The sequence below is a fragment of the Passer montanus genome, unplaced genomic scaffold, assembly GCF_014805655.1.
Source record: "Passer montanus isolate IOZ18808 unplaced genomic scaffold, ASM1480565v1 scaffold177, whole genome shotgun sequence".
NCBI lineage: Eukaryota > Metazoa > Chordata > Aves > Passeriformes > Passeridae > Passer > Passer montanus.
Genome location: NW_024365048.1, coordinates 454,953 through 473,482, shown reverse-complemented (window position 1 = coordinate 473,482; position 18,530 = coordinate 454,953). Strand labels below are relative to the sequence as shown.

At 64.4% G+C, this 18,530-nt stretch overlaps 1 protein-coding gene across 5 annotated transcripts in view; it reads left to right on the top strand.

The window, feature by feature from the left end:
• Positions 1-18,530, top strand: part of SBF1 (SET binding factor 1) — a 50,156-nt gene that overhangs the window by 24,715 nt on the left and 6,911 nt on the right. For 2 of the 5 annotated variants that reach the window (XM_039704547.1, XM_039704550.1), the window contains 21 exons: positions 337-414; positions 1,246-1,359; positions 2,249-2,377; positions 2,883-2,981; positions 3,624-3,828; positions 4,465-4,577; positions 5,282-5,431; positions 5,522-5,590; positions 6,035-6,193; positions 6,507-6,766; positions 7,588-7,760; positions 8,390-8,463; positions 8,535-8,730; positions 9,260-9,387; positions 10,501-10,676; positions 12,108-12,247; positions 13,033-13,240; positions 14,604-14,800; positions 15,974-16,111; positions 17,080-17,175; positions 17,648-17,725. In XM_039704547.1, coding sequence (XP_039560481.1) covers positions 337-414; positions 1,246-1,359; positions 2,249-2,377; positions 2,883-2,981; positions 3,624-3,828; positions 4,465-4,577; positions 5,282-5,431; positions 5,522-5,590; positions 6,035-6,193; positions 6,507-6,766; positions 7,588-7,760; positions 8,390-8,463; positions 8,535-8,730; positions 9,260-9,387; positions 10,501-10,676; positions 12,108-12,247; positions 13,033-13,240; positions 14,604-14,800; positions 15,974-16,111; positions 17,080-17,175; positions 17,648-17,725 — 2,980 coding nt within the window. The remainder of the gene's footprint in view (positions 1-336; positions 415-1,245; positions 1,360-2,248; positions 2,378-2,882; positions 2,982-3,623; positions 3,829-4,464; positions 4,578-5,281; positions 5,432-5,521; positions 5,591-6,034; positions 6,194-6,506; positions 6,767-7,587; positions 7,761-8,389; positions 8,464-8,534; positions 8,731-9,259; positions 9,388-10,500; positions 10,677-12,107; positions 12,248-13,032; positions 13,241-14,603; positions 14,801-15,973; positions 16,112-17,079; positions 17,176-17,647; positions 17,726-18,530) is intronic. The other 3 variants (XM_039704549.1, XM_039704548.1, XM_039704552.1) reach the window with 2 other exon arrangements.

The following is an 18,530-nucleotide window of genomic DNA, read 5'->3' as shown; positions in this document are numbered from 1 at the left end:
GAATGTGGCGCTGGCTCCTGGCCCAGGGCAGGAAGCAGCTGTGGCCTGGCTGCTCCCGTGTTCCTGAGGCACTGCTGGACCAGCTCCTGCTCCTCCTGAGGGCACTGGGGGGTGAAGGTCTCCCTGGCAGAGCAGGAGGGGCTCCCCCTTCCTTGGGATCCCCGTGCCAGCTGTGCTTCCCAAGGCAGGGTCAGGCCTGACTGAGCATTCCTGACCCACCCTGGTTTGTCTCCGAGCCCCTCAGACCTTTCCCACAGGGGCTGTGGGGTCTCTGGGGAGATCTCCTTGGCTTCTGCAGCCAGGATGGGGCCTGAGCTGAGTGTCCTCCCTGGGCAGGTCCTGGACCCGGAGCTGGAGGTGGCTGACCTCGCCTTCCCCCCTTCCACCATTTCCGCCTCCTCCCTCAAGATGCAGGTGAGTGGTGCGAGGGAGAGGGCCCCTGGATGCAGGGACACCTTGGGGCAGGAGGAGAGGGATCCTGGGTGAGGGGCTGTTCCCCAGGGACACCCCAGGAAAGAGAGGGAGGGCCCCTGGGTGAAGGGCTGTTCCCCAGGGACACCCTGGGCAGGAGGAGAGGGATCCTGGGTGAGGGGCTGTTCCCCAGGGACACCCCAGGAAAGAGAGGGAGGGCCCCTGGGTGAAGGGCTGTTCCCCAGGGACACCCTGGGCAGGAGGAGAGGGATCCTGGGTGAGGGGCTGTCCTCAGGGACACCTTGGGGCAGGAGGAGAGGGATCCTGGGTGAGGGGCTGTCCGCCAGTGACACCCCTGGAAAGAGAGGGAGGGACCCTGGGTGAGGGGCTGTCCTCAGGGACACCTTGGGGCAGGAGGAGAGGGACTCTGGGTGCGGGGCTGTCCCCAGTGACACCCCTGGAAAGAGAGGGAGGGACCCTGGGTGAGGGGCTGTCCCCCAGGGCCATCCTGGCTCTCACTCCCCATTCCAGCCCTGTGTCCATCCAGGCCACTGCCCCGAGCCGTGGCTGGATCCTGCAGTGCCGTGGGCTCTGGATTCACAGCCAGGCTGGAGCAGACAGGGAATGTTTGGGATTGCAGCATTCCCAGAGCTGGAGAGCTCCCTCTGCTCCCTGTGCAGCTCTGGGGGGCAGAGCAGTGTGCCCCTTTTCCCTGGAATCTCATTCCCTGCCCTCACCCCGGGGCTGATCCCGTGCTGGGGGAAATCCCTGCCCCGGAGCTGCCCTGTGCACACCCTGAGCCCCACAAGCCCGGGCTGTGCCTCCCCGTTCCAGGACAAGGAGATCCGGGCCGTGTTCCTGCGCCTGTTTGCTCAGCTGCTGCAGGGCTACCGCTGGTGCCTGCACATCATCCGCATCCACCCCGAGCCCGTCATCCGCTTCCACAAGGTGAGGGCCTCGTGGGGGCCGGGCTGAGCCCTGGGGGCAGCCCACTCCAGGAAACAGTCCCGGCTTTCAGGCAGCCCCGCCGTCCCTGCCAGCCCACCTGCATCCCGTGTTTGTCCTCAGCGTGCCGAGGTCTCCGGGGCAGCGCTTCCCTGCCCGGGTGCTCCTGCAGAGCCCAGCGGGGAGGGAGCCCAGGCCTGCAGCTGGGCCTCTGGGAGGTCTTGGCACTGCTGAGGGACCACCTGCACTTCTCTGGCCCTGAGTCCCTGTGGCCTCGTGTTCCTGAGTCCCTCTGTCCCTGTGTCCCTCTGGCCTTGTGTTCCTGTGCCTCTCTGGCCCTCTGTCCCTGAGTCCCTCTGTCTCTGTGTTCCTGTGTCCCTCTGTCCCTGTGTCCCTGAGTGCCTCTGGCCCTGTGTTCCTGTGCCTCTCTGGCCCTCTGTCCCTGAGTCCCTCTCGCCCTGTGTCCCTGAGTCCCTGTGTCCCTGAGTGCCTCTGGCCCTGTGTTCCTGTGCCTCTCTGGCCCTCTGTCCCTGAGTCCCTCTGGCCCTGTGTTCCTGTGCCTCTCTGTCCCTGTGTCCCTGAGTCCCTCTGGCCTTGTAACCATGTGTCCCTCTGTTCTGTGTCCCTGTATCCCTCTGTCCCTGTATTCCTGTGCCCCTATGTTCCTGTGTCCCTGTGCCACTATGTCCCAGAGTCCCTCTGGCTTTGTGTCCCCATGTCTCTGTGTCCCTGTGTCCCTCTGTCCTGCCTCTGCATGCCAAGGTGACACCAGAGCCCTTCCCTTGTCCTGCTGCCGTGGCCCAGGGGCTCAGGTTTCCATGCCAGCCCTGTCCCGGGTGGCACAGGAAGGAGGTGTCACCCAGTGCTGATGGCACTGCGGTTCCCTTGGCAGGCGGCGTTCCTGGGCCAGCGGGGGCTCACAGAGGACGATTTCCTCACCAAGGTGCTGGAGGGGATGGCCTTCGCTGGCTTTGTCACCGAGCGCGGGGCTCCCTACCGGCCCATCGACCTCTTCGACGAGGTGAGGCCCGGGGCAGCTCCGCTTCCCGGGATCTGACTGGGATCTGTGGGGTCTGAGCGGGGTCTGTGGGGCTGAACGGGATCTGTGGGGTCTGAGCTGGTTCTGCGGGATCTGAGTGGGATCTGTGGGGTCTGGGTAGGATCTGTGGGGTCTGGGTAGGATCTGTGGGGCTGAGCGGGGTCTGTGGGGTCTGGGCAGGATCTGTGGGGTCTGGGTAGGATCTGTGGGGCTGAGCAGGATCTGTGGGGCTGAGCGGGGTCTGTGGGGCTGAGCGGGATCTGTGGGGTCTGAGTGGGATCTGTGGGGCTGAGCAGGATCTGCAGGGTCTGAGTGGGATCTGCAGAGCTGAGTGGGATCTGCCATGGCCTGAGCGGGATCTCCGGGGTCTGAGTGGGATCTGCCATGGCCTGAGCAGGATCTGCAGGGCCTGAGCAGGATCTGCATGGCCCTGGGTTTGGGAGAGGCCCTGGAGCTGCTCCTGTCACCCCTGTCCTGTCCCCCCCAGCTCGTGGCCTACGAGGTGAAGCGCATGAAGGCAGAGGAGGGGAACAAACAGAAAATCCTGAGGCACATCAAGGAGCTGGCAGAGAAACTCTACAAAAATGTGAGTCCTGGAGCCCCCGGGCAGGAGTGGGGATGTGCTGGGGGATACGGGGTAGGGATAGCCCGGGTGCAGTCCTGGTCACTCTGTCCTCCCTCCATAAACTTCTGGTGACAGTTCCTGTCCCTCCTTGTGCTGTCATGTGTGGTCAGGCACATCCTCACATGCCCAGAGCTCCTGGGAGTGGGATTCCCTGGTTTTATAGGATCACAGAATCCCAGGATCCCTGAGGTTGGAAAAGCTGTCCCAGCCCGTCCTGTCACAGCTGTGCCCAATGCCCACCTTGTCCCCAGAGCCCTGAGTGCCACTTGTGGGAATTCCTTGGACACCTCCAAGGGGCCTGGGCAGCCCCTTCCAAGGCCTGACCACCCTTTCCACGGGGAATTATTCCTGCTGATCACCCTGAGCCTCCCCACCCAGCTGGAAGTTTCCAGCAGCACCTGAAGGCAGCCGTGCCCCCTGGGAGCCCCGACTGGCTGGGATGGCACTCCTGCTGGCACCTGGCCGTGCCACAGCTGTGCACCCCGGGGGGAGCAGATCCTGGGGCTTGCAGCTTCCAGCCGGGAGCAGAGCAGGGGGCTGGGGGCTCCCGTGCTGGGGGGACACGCGGTGACCGCAGGGCTGAGCAGGAGCCGTCCCCCGCAGGAGAACCCGTACCCCGCGGTGACCATGCACAAGGTGCAGAGGCCCACGGAGGGCTGCCACCTGCGGCTGCACCAGAAGCCCTTCCCGCGGCTGGACGAGGGCACCGTGCAGTGGATCATCGACCAGGCCACGGCCAAGCTGCAGACGGCCCCGCCCGCCGTCAGGGCCGAGAAGAAGTGCATGGTGCCCTCGGGACCCCCCATCGGTACGTGGGGCACTGGGGACCCTGTCCTGGGGGCTGTGGGAGGCCATGGTACCCCCAGGACCCCCATTGGTGTGTGGGGCACAGGGGACCCTGTCCTGGGGGGCTGAGGGAGGCCATGGTGCCCTCGGGACCCCCATGGGTACGTGGGGCACAGGGGACCCTGTCCTTGGGGGGCTGTGGGAGGCCATGGTGCCCTTGGGACCCTCATTGGTGTGTGGGGGACAGGGAGATCCAGATCAGGGGGCTGTGGGAGGCCATGGTGCCCTCGGGACCCCCCATCGGTACATGGGGCACAGGGGACCCTGTCCTGAGGGCTGTGGGAGGCCATGGTACCCCCAGGACCCCCATTGGTGTGTGGGGCACAGGGGACCCTGTCCTGGGGGCTGTGGGAGGCCATGGTGCCCTCGGGACCCCCCATCGGTACCTGGGGCACAGGGGACCCTGTTCTGGGTCCCAGCACTGGAGTAAAACATGGAGAAACAGCAGCTCCGACCCCCTTGGGGTCTCAGCTCCCCAGGGGCTCCCAAGGCCCAGGAAGGCCCCGTGGTCACCTGGAGCCGGGGGACACGCTGTCCCCAGTGGGGTGCCAGTGCCAGTCCCACCCAGCCCGGACTGACCAGGGTCTCTTCCATCCAGCTGCCATCCTGGAGCGCAATGGGAACGCCCTGGCCAACAGCGCCCGGCGCCTGGAGGTGGTCAGGAACTGCATCTCCTACGTCTTCGAGAACAAGATGCTGGAGGCCAAGAAGGTGAGGGGGGCTGGGGATGGGTGTCAGTGCCCATGGAGAGAACATTCCCTGTCCTGTGCCCATGTCCTGCAGCTTGGCTTAGGGTCAAAAATTGTGGAATCAGAGTTACTGAGGTTGGAAAATCCCTCTGAGCCCATTGGGTCCAACCGTCCCCAGCACTGCCAAGGCCACTGACCCTGTCCCCAAGTGCCACATCCACATGGCTTTGAAATTCCTCCAAGGATGGGGACTCCAAACCCCCAGGGCAGCCCCTGCCAAGGCTTGACCCCCTTTCCATGGGATAATTCCTGCTGATGTCCTCTCTGAGGCTCCCCTGGCACAGCCTGAATGTGTTCCCTCTCCTCCTGTCCCCGTTCCCTGGGAGCAGAGCCCCACTCCCACCTCAGTAACAGGCCATGGAGCTGTTTGGATTGGCAATCCCTCTGGGACCATCAAGTCCCACCGTTCCCCAGCACTGCCATGGCCATCACTGACCCATGACATGTCCCCCTCCTGGTGTTCCTGGGATTTTGGCTGGTGGCTCCACACCAGCTCAGCTCCATCGCTCCATCTCCAGCTCCATTGCTCCCCCTCCTCCATGGCCGTGTCCTGCCGGCCACACCTGGAATTCTGCCCTGCCCTGCTCCGTGTCCTGTGCACCCCGTGACACTGGCGTGGGACTGGGGCTGCCCAGGCCCGTGCCAGCCCAAACCCCGTTCCCACAGCTGTTCCCGGCCGTGCTGCGCGCCATGAAGGGCCGGGCCGCGCGGCACTGCCTGACCCAGGAGCTGCACCTGCACGTGCAGCAGAACCGCGCCGTGCTGGACCACCAGCAGTTCGACTTCGTCATCCGCATGATGAACTGCTGCCTCCAGGTGGGCCGGGGCTGGGGGGCTCCCTCTTCCCGGGGGACACGGCAGGGTCGGCCTGGGAATGTCCCCTGGTCACCGCTGCTCCTTCGGCAGGACTGCACGGCCATGGACGAGCACGGCATCGCCGCTGCCCTGCTGCCGCTGGTCACCGCCTTCTGCAGGGTGAGTGACAGCAGTGCCCCCACCCCGGAGCCCTCCGGATCCCCCAGGCGGCAGAGGCTGCAGGGGGGTGTCCCCTCAGGGCTTGTCAGCCTACGGCTCCTGCCCAGAATGTTCCACCCAGCCCAGCCTGGCCCGAGGCTCCCAGAGAGGCCGGAACCTGTGGGAAGGGGGTTGCTCTGAAATGCCAGATTTATCCCATGGTCACGCTGGGCAGGGATGGGTCTCTGGGCTCTGGGTGGGCTCTGAGCAAGAGAACTTTCAGGGAATGTTGGAGGAGCTCTGGTGCAGCCATCCCTCCTGCCTGCCCGGGGCTTTCCCAGTGGCTGGCTGGAGGAGCAGGGACACCCGAGTGGAGAGCTTGGCACAAAGGCTGTGTGGACCTTTTCCACGTCCTTCCCCTCCTTTGGGGGGCTGCAGATGGACCTTTCCCTCCTCTTTCCACAGAAACTGAGCCCTGGCATCACCCAGTTTGCCTACAGCTGCGTGCAGGAGCACGTGGTGTGGACCAACATCCAGTTCTGGGAGGCCATGTTCTACTGCGACGTGCAGAACCACATCCGGGCGCTCTACATGGACAGTGCTGAGGAGAACCACGCGGAGCAGGTGCGAGGGTGGCCCGGGAGAGCTCCTCCCAAAGGGCTGGGGCTCATCATGGAATCATAGAATCATGGAATGGGTTGGGTGAGAACCTCAAAGCCCCTCCAGTGCCATGGCAGAGACGCCTGTCACTGTGCCAGGCTGCTCCAGCCCCAGTGTCCAGCCTGGCCCTGGGCACTGCAGGGATGCAGGGGCAGCCCCAGCTGCTCTGGCAATCCTAGACAGCCTGCTCAGCTGAGGATGAGGGGCTGCACCCCAGTTCTGGGAGATCCCTGTGTGTCTGTCCGTGCAGCCAGCCCCATCCCTTCCCCTGCTCCAGGAGAGCGCGGAGGAGCCGCAGGAGGCCAAGTCGGCGCTGGAGATCGCGTCGGAGCAGCTGCGGCTGTGGCCCACCATGAGCCGGGAGAAGCAGCAGGAGCTGATCCAGAAGGAGGAGAGCACGGTGTTCAGCCAGGCCATCCACTACGCCAACAGGATGAGCTACCTGCTGCTGCCCCTGGACACCAGCAAGAACCGCCTGCTCCGCAGCTCCGGCCTGGGCGACGTGGAGAGCGTCAGCAACAGCTTCGTCACCAACAGGTGCTGGGCACACCGGGGCCACCCGAGCTGGGACTGAGCTTCTGGCGTGTGCCAGGCTGCTGTCAGGGAAAGATGTCCCTGCTCGCTGTGGGCACAGCCTGTGAGGGTTCTTTCCAATCCCAGCCATGCTGGGATTCCAGGTTATGTCAGGATTGAGGCGGACTGTGGTGCCCAGGGGGGTTACTGGGAGTGAGAGCTCTGCTGGGTCCATGCTGGGAGTGGGAACAGTCTTGAACTCTTGTCAGGAGTGGGAGGGAGCTCTCCTGGGTCTGTGTGAGCACTTGGAGCTCTCCTGGGATCATATCAGGAGTAGGAACTTTCCTGTGTTCCTATGAGGAGTGGGGCCTCTCCTGGCTTTTTCCAGGAGTAAGAGCTTTCCTGGGCTTCTGTCACAAGTGGGAGCTCTCCTGGGTTTTTATCGGGAGTGGGAGCTCTCCTGGGTCTGTGTGAGCACTGGGAGCTCTCCTGGGATCATGCCACAACTGGGAGCTCTCCTGGGTCTGTGTGAGCCCTGGGAGCTCTCCTGGATCTGTGTCAGAACTGGGAGCTCTCCTGGGTCTGTGTGAGCCCTGGGAGCTCTCCTGGGTCTGTGTGAGCCCTGGGAGCTCTCCTGGGTCTGTGTGAGCACTGGGAGCTCTCCTGGGTCTGTGTGAGCCCTGGGAGCTCTCCTGGATCTGTGTCAGAACTGGGAGCTCTCCTGGGTCTGTGTGAGCCCTGGGAGCTCTCCTGGGATCATACCAGCAGTGGGAGCTCTCCCGGGTCCGTGCAGGGAGTGTCCCCAGGCTGTCCTGGGCTGACCCTTCCCCGTTTCCCTCGGGAAGCATCGCGGGCAGCGTGGCCGAGAGCTACGACACCGAGAGCGGCTTCGAGGACGCCGAGAGCTCGGACGTGGCCAACTCGGTGGTGAGGTTCATCAACCGCTTCGTGGACAAGGTGTGCACCGAGAGCGGCGTCACCAACGAGCACCTCAAGGGGCTGCACGTCATGATCCCGGGTGAGGACACCGGGGTGGCCACAGGGATCCTGCAGGAGCAGCGGGAGAGGGCAGGGCGGGATCTGGGAAAGGCAGGGTGGGGTTTGAGTGGGATAGGGTGAGATTTGGGCAAGGCAGGGTGGGTTTGGGCAGGGTGGGATTCAGGAAAGGGAGAGCAGGATTTGGGTAGGATAGGGTGGTATTAGGGCAGGACAGGATGGGATTTGGTCAGGACAGGGTGAGATTCTGTCAGGGACAAGGTGGGATTCAGGAAGGACAGGTGGGATTCTGTCAGGACAGGGTGGGATTCAGGCAGGGCAAGTGGGATTTTGGCAGGGGCAGGAGGGGATTCAGGCAGGACGGGTGGGATTCGGGCAGGACGGGGGGGATTCAGGCGGGACAGGTGGGATTCGGGCAGGACGGGTGGGATTCAGGCAGGACGGGTGGGATTCGGGCAGGACAGGTGGGATTCAGGCGGGACAGGGTGAGATTCTGTCAGGGACAAGGTGGGATTCAGGCAGGGCAGGTGGGATTCAGGTGGGACAGGTGGGATTCAGGTGGGACAGGGTGAGATTCTGTCAGGGACAAGGTGGGATTCAGGCAGGGCAGGTGGGATTTGGGCAGGGCAGGACTCACCCCCTGTCCCACAGACATCGTGCAGATGCACATCGAGACCCTGGATGCCGTGCACAGGGAGAGCAAGAGGCTTCCTCCCATCCAGAAGGTAGGGCTGGGAGCAGAGCCGGGGGGCTGTGAGACCCTTCCCACGGGCCTGAGCCCCCCATTGTTCCCCAGCCAAAGCTGCTGCGGCCCAACCTGCTGCTGGGGGAGGAGTGTGTGATGGAGGGGCTCCGCGTGTACCTGATGCCGGACGGGCGCGAGGAGGGGGCCGGGGGCAGCATCGGGGGGCCCCCCCTGCTCCCTGCAGAGGGAGCCGTGTTCCTCACCACCTACAGGATCATCTTCAAGGGAACCCCCACGGACCCCCTGGGTGAGGGGCTGCGGCCTCGGGAGAGGGGGGAGGGTTGGGGGTCCCTGGGGATCAGAGGGATGGTTGGGGATGAGCTGGCCAGTGATCCCTGGAGGTCAAGGGGTTGGTTGGGTAGTGATCCCTGGGGAGCAGGGACGAGGGTTGGGGATCCCTGGGGAGCAGGGAGCTGGTCAGTGATCCCTGGGGAGCAGGGTTGGTGATCCATGTGGATCAGGGGCTGGTCAGTGGTCCCTGGGGATCAGAGAGCTGATCCATGTGGGTCAGGGGGCTGGTCTGTGATCCCTGGGGATCAGAGGGCTGATCCATGTGGATCAGGGAGCTGGTCAGTGATCCCTGGGGAGCAGGAGGTTGATCCATGTGGGTCAAGGGGCTGGTCAGTGATCCCTGGGCAGCAGGGCTGGTTGTTTCTGGCCGCTGTGTCCCATGGACCCATGTCTGATGGGGCAGACACTGAGGGTGGTCTGGGGTGGCCTGGCCCTGCCCGGGGCCGTGCAGGGGTGGATCTGACCCGTTCCTGTCCTGTGTCCAGTGGGGGAGCAGGTGGTGATCCGGTCCTTCCCCATCGCCTCACTGACCAAAGAGAAGAAGATCAGTATCCAGGCCCAGGCAGACCAGTTCATCCAGGAGGGACTGCAGCTGCGCTCCTGCACATTCCAGGTGGGAACCGTGCTGGGAGACAGCTCCAAACCTGCTGAGCACGGGGACACCCGGGGCCAGGAGGGGAGACTCCAGGAGGAGGGGGAATGGGGCAGGGGAGGGGGAATGGGGCAGGGGAAAGGGAATGGGGCAGGGGAGGGGGAATGGGGCAGGGGAAAGGGAATGGGGCAGGGGAGGGGGAATGGGGCAGGGGAAAGGGAATGGGGCAGGGGAGGGGGAATGGGGCAGGGGAAAGGGAATGGGGCAGGGGAGGGGGAATGGGGCAGGGGAAAGGGAATGGGGCAGGGGAGGGGGAATGGGGCAGGGGAAAGGGAATGGGGCAGGGGAGGGGGAATGGGGCAGGGGAAAGGGAATGGGGCAGGGGAGGGGGAATGGGGCAGGGGAAAGGGAATGGGGCAGGGGAGGGGGAATGGGGCAGGGGAAAGGGAATGGGGCAGGGGAGGGGGAATGGGGCAGGGGAAAGGGAATGGGGCAGGGGAGGGGGAATGGGGCAGGGGAAAGGGAATGGGGCAGGGGAGGGGGAATGGGGCAGGGGAAAGGGAATGGGGCAGGGGAGGGGGAATGGGGCAGGGGAAAGGGAATGGGGCAGGGGAGGGGGAATGGGGCAGGGGAAAGGGAATGGGGCAGGGGAGGGGGAATGGGGCAGGGGAAAGGGAATGGGGCAGGGGAGGGGGAATGGGGCAGGGGAAAGGGAATGGGGCAGGGGAGGGGGAATGGGGCAGGGGAAAGGGAATGGGGCAGGGGAGGGGGAATGGGGCAGGGGAAAGGGAGTGGGGCAGGGGAAAGGGAGTGGGGCAGGGGAAAGGGAATGGGGCAGGGGAGGGGGAATGGGGCAGAGGAAAGGAAAGGGAGTGGGACGGGAAAGGAAGGGGAATGGGACGGGGGAAAGGAAAGGGAATGGGGCAGGGGAAAGGGAATGGGGCAGAGGAAAGGAAAGGGAGTGGGACGGGAAAGGAAGGGGAATGGGACGGGGGAAAGGGAATGGGAGTGCAGGGAGAGGCAGGGCAGCCTCTCAGCCCAGCCTGTGCCTGTGGTGCTCCTGGGTGGATCCACGCTGTGCCCTGATGCAGGGAAGGGCTGTCCCTGGCCTGACCCCCCACCCGTGTCCCCCAGCTGCTGAAGATCGCCTTTGACGAGGAGGTGGCCTCGGACAGCGCCGAGATCTTCCGGAAGCACCTGCACAAGCTGCGCTACCCCCAGCACGTGCGCGGCACCTTCGCCTTCACCGTGGGCCAGTCCCCCAAGCAGGCCATGCAGCCCAAGGCCAAGGAGAAGAACCCCTCGCTCAGGTAGCTCTGCCAGGAGAGGGCATCACACCTGGGTGTGCCTCACCTCTGGGACTCCCCCTGCTGTCCCTGCTCCGGCAGAGCCACCGGGCTGGGGGCACTCGGGGAAGGGGACACGGGGAGCTGAGCCTTCCTTGCTCAGACCCATCCTGGTGCAGGGTTTGTGTCATTGGAGATAGAGAATCCTGATCTTGGGAAAGCCCTGTGAGGCAATGACTGCAGCCATTCCCAGCACTGCCCGTGTCCCCAAGTGCCACATCCACACAGCTCTTAAATCCCTCCAGGGATGGGGACCCCACCCCTGTGCCAGGGCTGCACAGCCCTTTCCAGGGGGAATTTTCCAAAAATCCACCCAAACCTCCCCTGGCCCAGCCTGAGGCCATTCCCTCTCTCTTGTCCCTGTTCCTGGAGCACAGCCCGACCCCCCGGGCTGTCCCCTCCTGCCAGGGAGCTGTGGAGCCCAAAGAGCTGCAGATGTCCCCTGTCGTGCAGGGTCCCCAGTCTCACAGTCACACTGGGAAGGACGGGTCACACTGGCAAGTGGCAGCTTGTTGCAGTGGCATCCCCTGCCTGAGGAGGTGTCCCACAGGAGGGGTTTCAGTGGCATGGGTGGCTCAGGGACACAGTGCTGCAGTGCTGGATGACTTGGGGACACAGTGCTCCTGCTCTGGGTGGCTCAGGGACACAGTGCTGCAGTGCTGGGTGACTTGGGGACATGGCCCTGCAGTGCTGGGTGACTCAGGCACATTGTCCTGCAGTGCTGGGTGACTTGAGGGCACATTGTTCCTGCACTGGGTGACTCGAGGACACTGATTTTGCACAGGGTGTCTCAGGGATGCAGTGTTGGGTGACTTAGGGATGCAGTGCTGCAGTGCTGGGTGACTTGGGGACATGGTCCTGCTTTGCTGGGTGACCCAAGGACATTGTCCTGCAGCATTGGGTGACCTGGGGACACAGTCCTTCAGTACTCAGTGACTGGGTAGCATTGTCCTGCAGTACTGGGTGACCTGGGGACATTGTCCTGCAGCCCTGGCTGCAGCCCTGAGCCCGGGCTTGGCTGGCAGTGGCCCTGCCACGGATCCCCTGGTACCTGCAGTGGATCCCCAGATCCCTGCCATGGATTCCATGATCCCAGTAGATCCCCATGTCCCTGTGCTGGATCCCGGTCCCTTGCTGTGATTTGGAGCCTCCCCTGGGATGGGCTGGAGCTCTGCCTGTGGCAGCTCTGATCCAGAGGGTGGGGCACTGCCCCATCCCACCTCCCCAGCTCCCCAAATCCCTTGGGCATGGCAGAAGCTGGGGCTCCTGCAGGGCCACGGCGCTGGCAGGTGACACACCCGTCCCCTCCCGTGTGACAGTGACCGCCCAGGCCGAGGGCTGCTCCTGGCTCTGGCTGCCCGGGTGACAGCGTTGTCCCTCTGTGCCCGTGCCCAGGACGCTGTCCAAGAACCTGGTGAAGAACGCCAAGAGGACGATCGGCCGGCAGTACGTGACCCGCAAGAAGTACACGCCGCCCGCCTGGGAGCAGCGGGGCAGCCAGCACTTCCCCGAGGACAACGAGGACGAGATCTCAGGTTGGGAGCACCCCGGGGAGGCCAGGGGGCAGTGGCACCTGGGAGCAGTGCCGGTGTCCCTGTGGTGTCAGCAGGGAGGCCAGGCAGCAGTGGCACCTGGGAACAGTGCCAGCGTCCCTGTGGTGTCAGCAGGGAGGCCAGGCAGCAGTGGCACTGGGGAGAAGTTCCACTGTCCCTGTGGTGGCAGCAGGGAGGCCAGGGAGCAGTGGCACTGGCGAGAAGTCCTGGTGTCCCTGCAGTGGGAGCAGTGGCACCTGGGAGCAGTGCCGCTGTCCCTGTGGTGGCAGCAGGGAGGCCAGGGAGCAGTGGCACCTGGGAGCAGTGCCAGTGTCCCTGTGGTGGCAGCAGGGAGGCCAGGGAGCAGTGGCACTGGCGAGAAGTCCTGGTGTCCCTGCAGTGGGAGCAGTGGCACCTGGAGAAGTCCCAGTGTCCCTGTGGTGGCATCAGGGAGGCCAGGCAGCAGTGGCACCTGGAGAAGTCCCAGTGTCCCTGTGGTGGCAGCAGGGAGGCCAGGGAGCAGTGGCACTGGGAGAAGTCCTGCTGTCCCTGCAGTGGCAGCAGGGTGGGAGCATCTCCTGGTTCCCAGTGCTGCCCTTGGCTGCTGGTGGTGGCCAGGCAGAGAGCCCAGCGCAGAGGGAGGTCTTGGCTGGCTGGAGAGCCCCCCAGGGCTCTGGTGGTGGTGACGGGTGACAGCAGCAGGTGGGACCCTGCTCCAGCCCCTCCTCCTGCTGCTCTGGGGCACGGCGTGCGTGCACCGAGGTGTCCCAGCGCCGCTGTCCCCGCAGTGTCCGAGGAGCTGGACCGGAGCACGCTGACGCCCAGCAGCACCATGAGGCCGTCGGAGAAGATGACCATGACGCACGTGGTGGAGCGCGCCTGCTGCCGGGACTACCAGCGCCTGGGGCTGGGCACGCTGAGCAGCAGCCTGACCCGCTCCAAGAACGAGCCCTTCCGCATCTCCACCGTCAACCGCATGTACGCCATCTGCCGCAGGTGAGCGGGGCACGCCTCCTGCCCGTCCCCGGGGGTCCTGCTGATCCCTGTGGGTCCCTGCTGATTCCTGGGGGTCCTGCTGATCCCTGAGGGTCCTGCTGATCTCTGAGGGTCCTGCTGATCCCTGGGGGTCCCTGCTGATCCCTGGGGGTCCTGCTGATCCCTGGGGGTCCTTGCAGATCCCTGCAGATCCCAGCAGATCCCTGTGGGTCCCTGCTGATCCCTGGGGGTCCTTGCTGATCCCAGCAGATCCCTGTGGGTCCCTGAGGGTCCCTGCTGATCCTTGTGGATCCCTGCAGATCCCTGTGGATCCCTGCTGATCCCAGTGGATCCCAGCAGATCCCGGTGTCACGGGACACCCAGAACCACCATGATCAATAAAACCCCCCACTGGTGCCAGCATGGCTTTGTCCTTGGCCAACCCAGTCCCAGCCTGCAGCGCCCCACACCTTCCTCACTTATTGATACATTTTTAGCCAATGTTCATTGGTTCTAAGTTGCCCAGTCCTCTTCATTAATCACTGTTCTGCCCTCTGTTGATTATTGATTCTCACTTCTCGTGATTACTCTGAATTTTCCCATGTTTTTATCATGCTTTTCCCACGTGGTGAGTTTCCAGCACTGAGGCTGAAATGTCTTTGTTAGTGTTTCCCTTGTCTTCATTTTACTCCAGTGTGTCCTTTGATGACCGTGAGTCCTGGTCACTCCCTGGTGTCCTTGGAGGGCCATGAGTCCTGGTCACTCAGTTGTGTCCTCGGATGACCATGAGTCCTGGTCACTCCAACGTATCCTTAGATGACCATGAGCCCTGGTGACTCTAACATGTCTTTGGATGACCATGAGTCCTGGCCACTCCCTGGTGTCCTTGGATATCCATGAGCCCTGGTCACTCCATTGTGTCCTTGGATGGCCATGAACCCTGGTCACTCCCTGGTGTCCTTGGAGGGCCATGAGCCCTGGTCACTCCCTGGTGTCCTTGGATGGCCATGAACCCTGGTCACTCCCTGGTGTCCTTGGAGGGCCATGAGTCCTGGTCACTCCATTGTGTCCTTGGATGGCCATGAGCCCTGATCACTCCATTGTGTCTTTAGAGGGCCATGAGCCCTGATCACTCCCTGGTGTCCTTGGGGGGCCCTGAATTGCAGCTCCCAGGTGTGCAGCTTTAACTCCCTCGGGCTTTGTTCAGTGCATCTCGTCAGGGCTGGTTTTACCCAGCTCGGAGTGTGGTTTAGTGATCCCAGGAGCAGTCAGGTGTGGAGCAGGGTGATCAGTGCTGGCTCCAAGTGTCACCGCTCAGGATTAATGACAGCACTGATGAAGCCAGCTCAGGAGAGCCGTGCCATGCCGGGGTTTGTGCCCGCAGCTACCCCGGGCTGCTGATCGTGCCGCAGAGCATCCAGGACAACACCATCCAGCGCATCTCGCGCTGCTACCGCCAGAGCCGCTTCCCCGTGGTGTGCTGGAGGAACGCCCGCACCAAGGCCGTGCTGCTGCGCTCCGGGGGCCTCCACGGCAAGGGCGTCGTCGGCCTCTTCAAGTCCCAGAACGCCCCGACCCCAGGTGACCGTCCTGTCCTGGCTGGAACGCGCAGCTGGGGCCGTGGGATCGCGCCGGGGTCGGGCGGTGACACTCAGGGGTCACCTGGGTCGGGGCGGTGACACTTAGGGGTCCCCTGGGTCCAGGTGGTGACACTCAGGGGTCACCTGGGTCTGGGCGGTGACACTCAGGGGTCACCTGGGTCTGGGTGGTGACTCTCAGGGGTCACCTGCTCAGGGTGATGACACTCAGGGGTCCCCTGGGTCCAGGCAGTGACACTCAGGGGTCCCCTGGCTCAGGGTGACACTCAGGGGTCACCTGGGTCTGGGCGGTGACACTCAGGGGTCACCTGGGTCGGGGCGGTGACACTTAGGGGTCCCCTGGGTCCAGGTGGTGACACTCAGGGGTCACCTGGGTCTGGGTGGTGACTCTCAGGGGTCACCTGCTCAGGGTGAGGACACTCAGGGGTCACCTGGGTCCAGGCAGAGACACTCAGGGGTCACCTGGGTCCAGGTGGTGACACTCAGGGGTCCCCTGGGTCTGGGCAGTGATGCTCTGGGGTCTCTGGCTCTGGGGTGACACTGAGCTGTCCCCTGCTCCAGGTGGTGACACTCAGGGGTCCCCTGGCTCAGGGCGGTGATGCTCTGGGGTCTCCGGCTCTGGGGTGACATTGACCTGTCCCCTGGCTCTGGGCAGGGGTGACATTGAGCTGTCCCCTGGCTTCCAGGTGGTGACACTCAGGGGTCCCCTGCTCAAGGTGATGACACTCAGGGGTCCCCTGGGTCCAGGTAGTGACACTCAGGGGTCCCCTGCTCAGGGCAGTGATGCTCTGAGGTCTCTGGCTCTGGGGTGACATTGAGCTGTCCCCTGGCTCTGGGGTGGTGACACTCAGGGGTCCCCTGGTTTGAGGCAGTGGTACTTGGGTGTCTCCAGGAGGTGACACTTTGGGGTCTCCAGTTCTGTGTGGTGTGTTTGGGAGTCCCCTGGCTCTGGGAGGTGGCACTAAGGGGACTCCCCAGCTCTGGAGGTGACACTCAGGTGTCTCCCTAGCTTGGTGCAGTGACACCTGGGGGTGTCCCCAGCTGCAGGCGGTGGCACTCAGGGGTCTCCCAGCTCTGGGCGGTTACCTCAGAGCTCTCCTGGTTCTGGGTAGTGGCAGCCTGGGGGCATCCAGGTGACACTGGGGTGTCCCCGCAGGCCCCTCGCAGGCGGACTCCACGAGCCTGGAGCAGGAGAAGTACCTGCAGGCTGTCATCAATTCCATGCCACACTACTCGGACGCCGGCGGGCGCAACACCCTCAGCGGCTTCACCTCGGCTCACATGAGCAGTGCAGGTGAGGGGGGCACAGGGGAGGGGGCACGGGGGGGCTCTGCCAGCCCTGGCTCCTGCTCTGCATCCCAGGGGAGCTGCTCTCAGGCTCCCACATCCCAGGAGACAGCACAGCCTCTCCAGAGCCCCCAGCTCCACCTGGGTCTCCCTGGCTGCGGGTGGGAATGGGCTTTGGGACATCTGGTGTCCCTGGAGCTGGGAGTGCTGGGGTTTTGGGAATGTCAGTGTCCCTGGAGCTGGGAGCCCTGGGGGTCTTGGGAAGCCCAGCGTCCCTGGAGCTGTGCTGGGAGCCAAAGCCTGTGCTGGGACCTGGGCACTTTTGGGGGGACAGACCCTTCCCACCAGGATCTCAGCACTGCGTGTCCCCCATGCGTGGTGCCGGGGTCAGTCTGGGGACCCCTGGTAAGTCTGTGCCCAACTGTCCCTTCCCAACTGTCCTGTCCCAACTTTCCCTTCCCAGCTGTCCCTCCCTGCAGGGCACAGCTCCATCCCGCCCTGCTGCACTCTGGTGCCATCCATGCTGTCCCAGTGCCATCTGTCCTGTCCTGTGCCATCCATCCTGTGCCACTGCCATCCATGCTGTCCCATCATCCCACCCATCATCACTGTGGACACATCAGGGGCTGGGGGCTCTGGGGAGCCATGGGGGGCTCCCTGATCCTGAAGGCAGAGAACTTCCTAACATCCCCTCCGAGGCCTCAGCCTGGTCTGAGGGTGGCACAGGTGACCTGGCAGGGCTGGCACAGGGTGACCCCACCGTGGCTGGGGGCCGAGCCCCCTCCTCCAGGGCTGGCCAGGCACTGGTTTTCCGTGGCTCCCTCTGGACGGTGCTTCCCGCGCTGGCTGCGCATCCTGAGGTTCCGCTTGCTGCCGCTTCCTCCCGGCCCCTGCCCTGCTCGGGGGGCCCGGGAGGCCTCGGGGGCCCGGGAGGCCTCGGGAGCCTCGGGAGCTGACGTTCTCTTGGTGCTGCAGATTTCTCCGACAAGAGGCAGCAGCCTAAGCTGGGATCGCTCATGAAGCAGGTGATGGGAGGGAAGGACGAAGGGCCTGGGACTTTGAGCCGCGGAGGTGAGGACGGGGCGGGGGCACTGCCTGGGGGCCTCGCCCAGACCCCCAGCCCCGGGCAGCTTTGTAGAGTAGATGCTTCTCTGGGGGGAGCAGGTGACCCCTGGGGAGAGCAGGGGATCACTGGGGAGAGCAGGTGACCCCTGGGAAGAGCAGGTGACCCCTGGGGAGAGCAGGGGATCCCTGGGGAGAGCAGGTGACCCCTGGGAAGAGCAGGTGACCCTTGGGAAGAGCAGGTGATTCCTGGGGAGAGCAGGTGATTCCTTGGGGAGAGCAGGTGACCCTTGGGGAGAGCAGGGGATCCCTGGGAAGAGCAGTTGATTCCTTGGGGAGAGCAGGTTCTCCCCTGAGCTGCAGCCGCAGCCTCAGGGAGGGAGGGAGGGCTCGGCCACAGCCCCGGCGCCATCGCCTCCATCCCATTCCCTGTGCGTGGCTCGTGTCCCTTGCTGAGGTCCCTTTCGTCCTGTGCCCCCAGGGCTGGGTCACAGAGCCAGGGTCATCACCCTGTCCTCCCCCAAGTGCGCGTCGCCGAAGGGCCGCGAGACGCCCCGAGGTACGGAAGCGCCCGAGCCGCCGGCGTGACTGAGCACTGACCCCCCTCACTCACTCACTGACCCCTCCCTGCCCCTCACCACTAATGCCCAGTAACCCCAGTAACCCCCCGAGCCCCCTGCTCCAGGTGTGCCACGGGCACGGTAAGTACCGGGCAGCCTCGCCAGGTTTGCTTTGGGCTCCTGGGCCTCTGCGGTGCCGGGCGGTGGTGCCAGGGCGGGGCACAGCTGGTGGCAGGGCTGTGGCACAGCTGGTGGCAGGGCCGTGGTGCAGGTGGCAGGGCTGTGGTGCAGGTGGCAGGTCCTGGTGACGCTGCAGAGGGGTGTGACAGTGCCAGTGCCAGTGCCAGTGATGAGACATGGAGCCAACGGGGTCGGAATCCAGCGGGCAGGAATTCCTGCAGCACCCAGAGGGAGAAGGAGCCAAAGCAAACCTGGTGCCCAGCACTGATTCCTGGGGAGAGCAGGTGACCCCTGGGGAGAGCAGGGGATCCCTGGGGAGAGCAGGTGATCCCTGGGGAGAGCAGGTGACCCCTGGGGAGAGCAGGGGATCCCTGGGGAGAGCAGGTGACCCCTGGGAAGAGCAGGTGACCCTTGGGAAGAGCAGGTGATTCCTGGGGAGAGCAGGTGACCCCTGGGGAGAGCAGGGGATCCCTGGGGAGAGCAGGTGACCCCTGGGAAGAGCAGTTGATTCCTTGGGGAGAGCAGGTGATTCATTGGGAAGAGCAGGTGATCCCTGGGGAGAGCAGGTGACCCCTGGGGAGAGCAGGGGATCCCTGGGAAGAGCAGTTGATTCCTTGGGGAGAG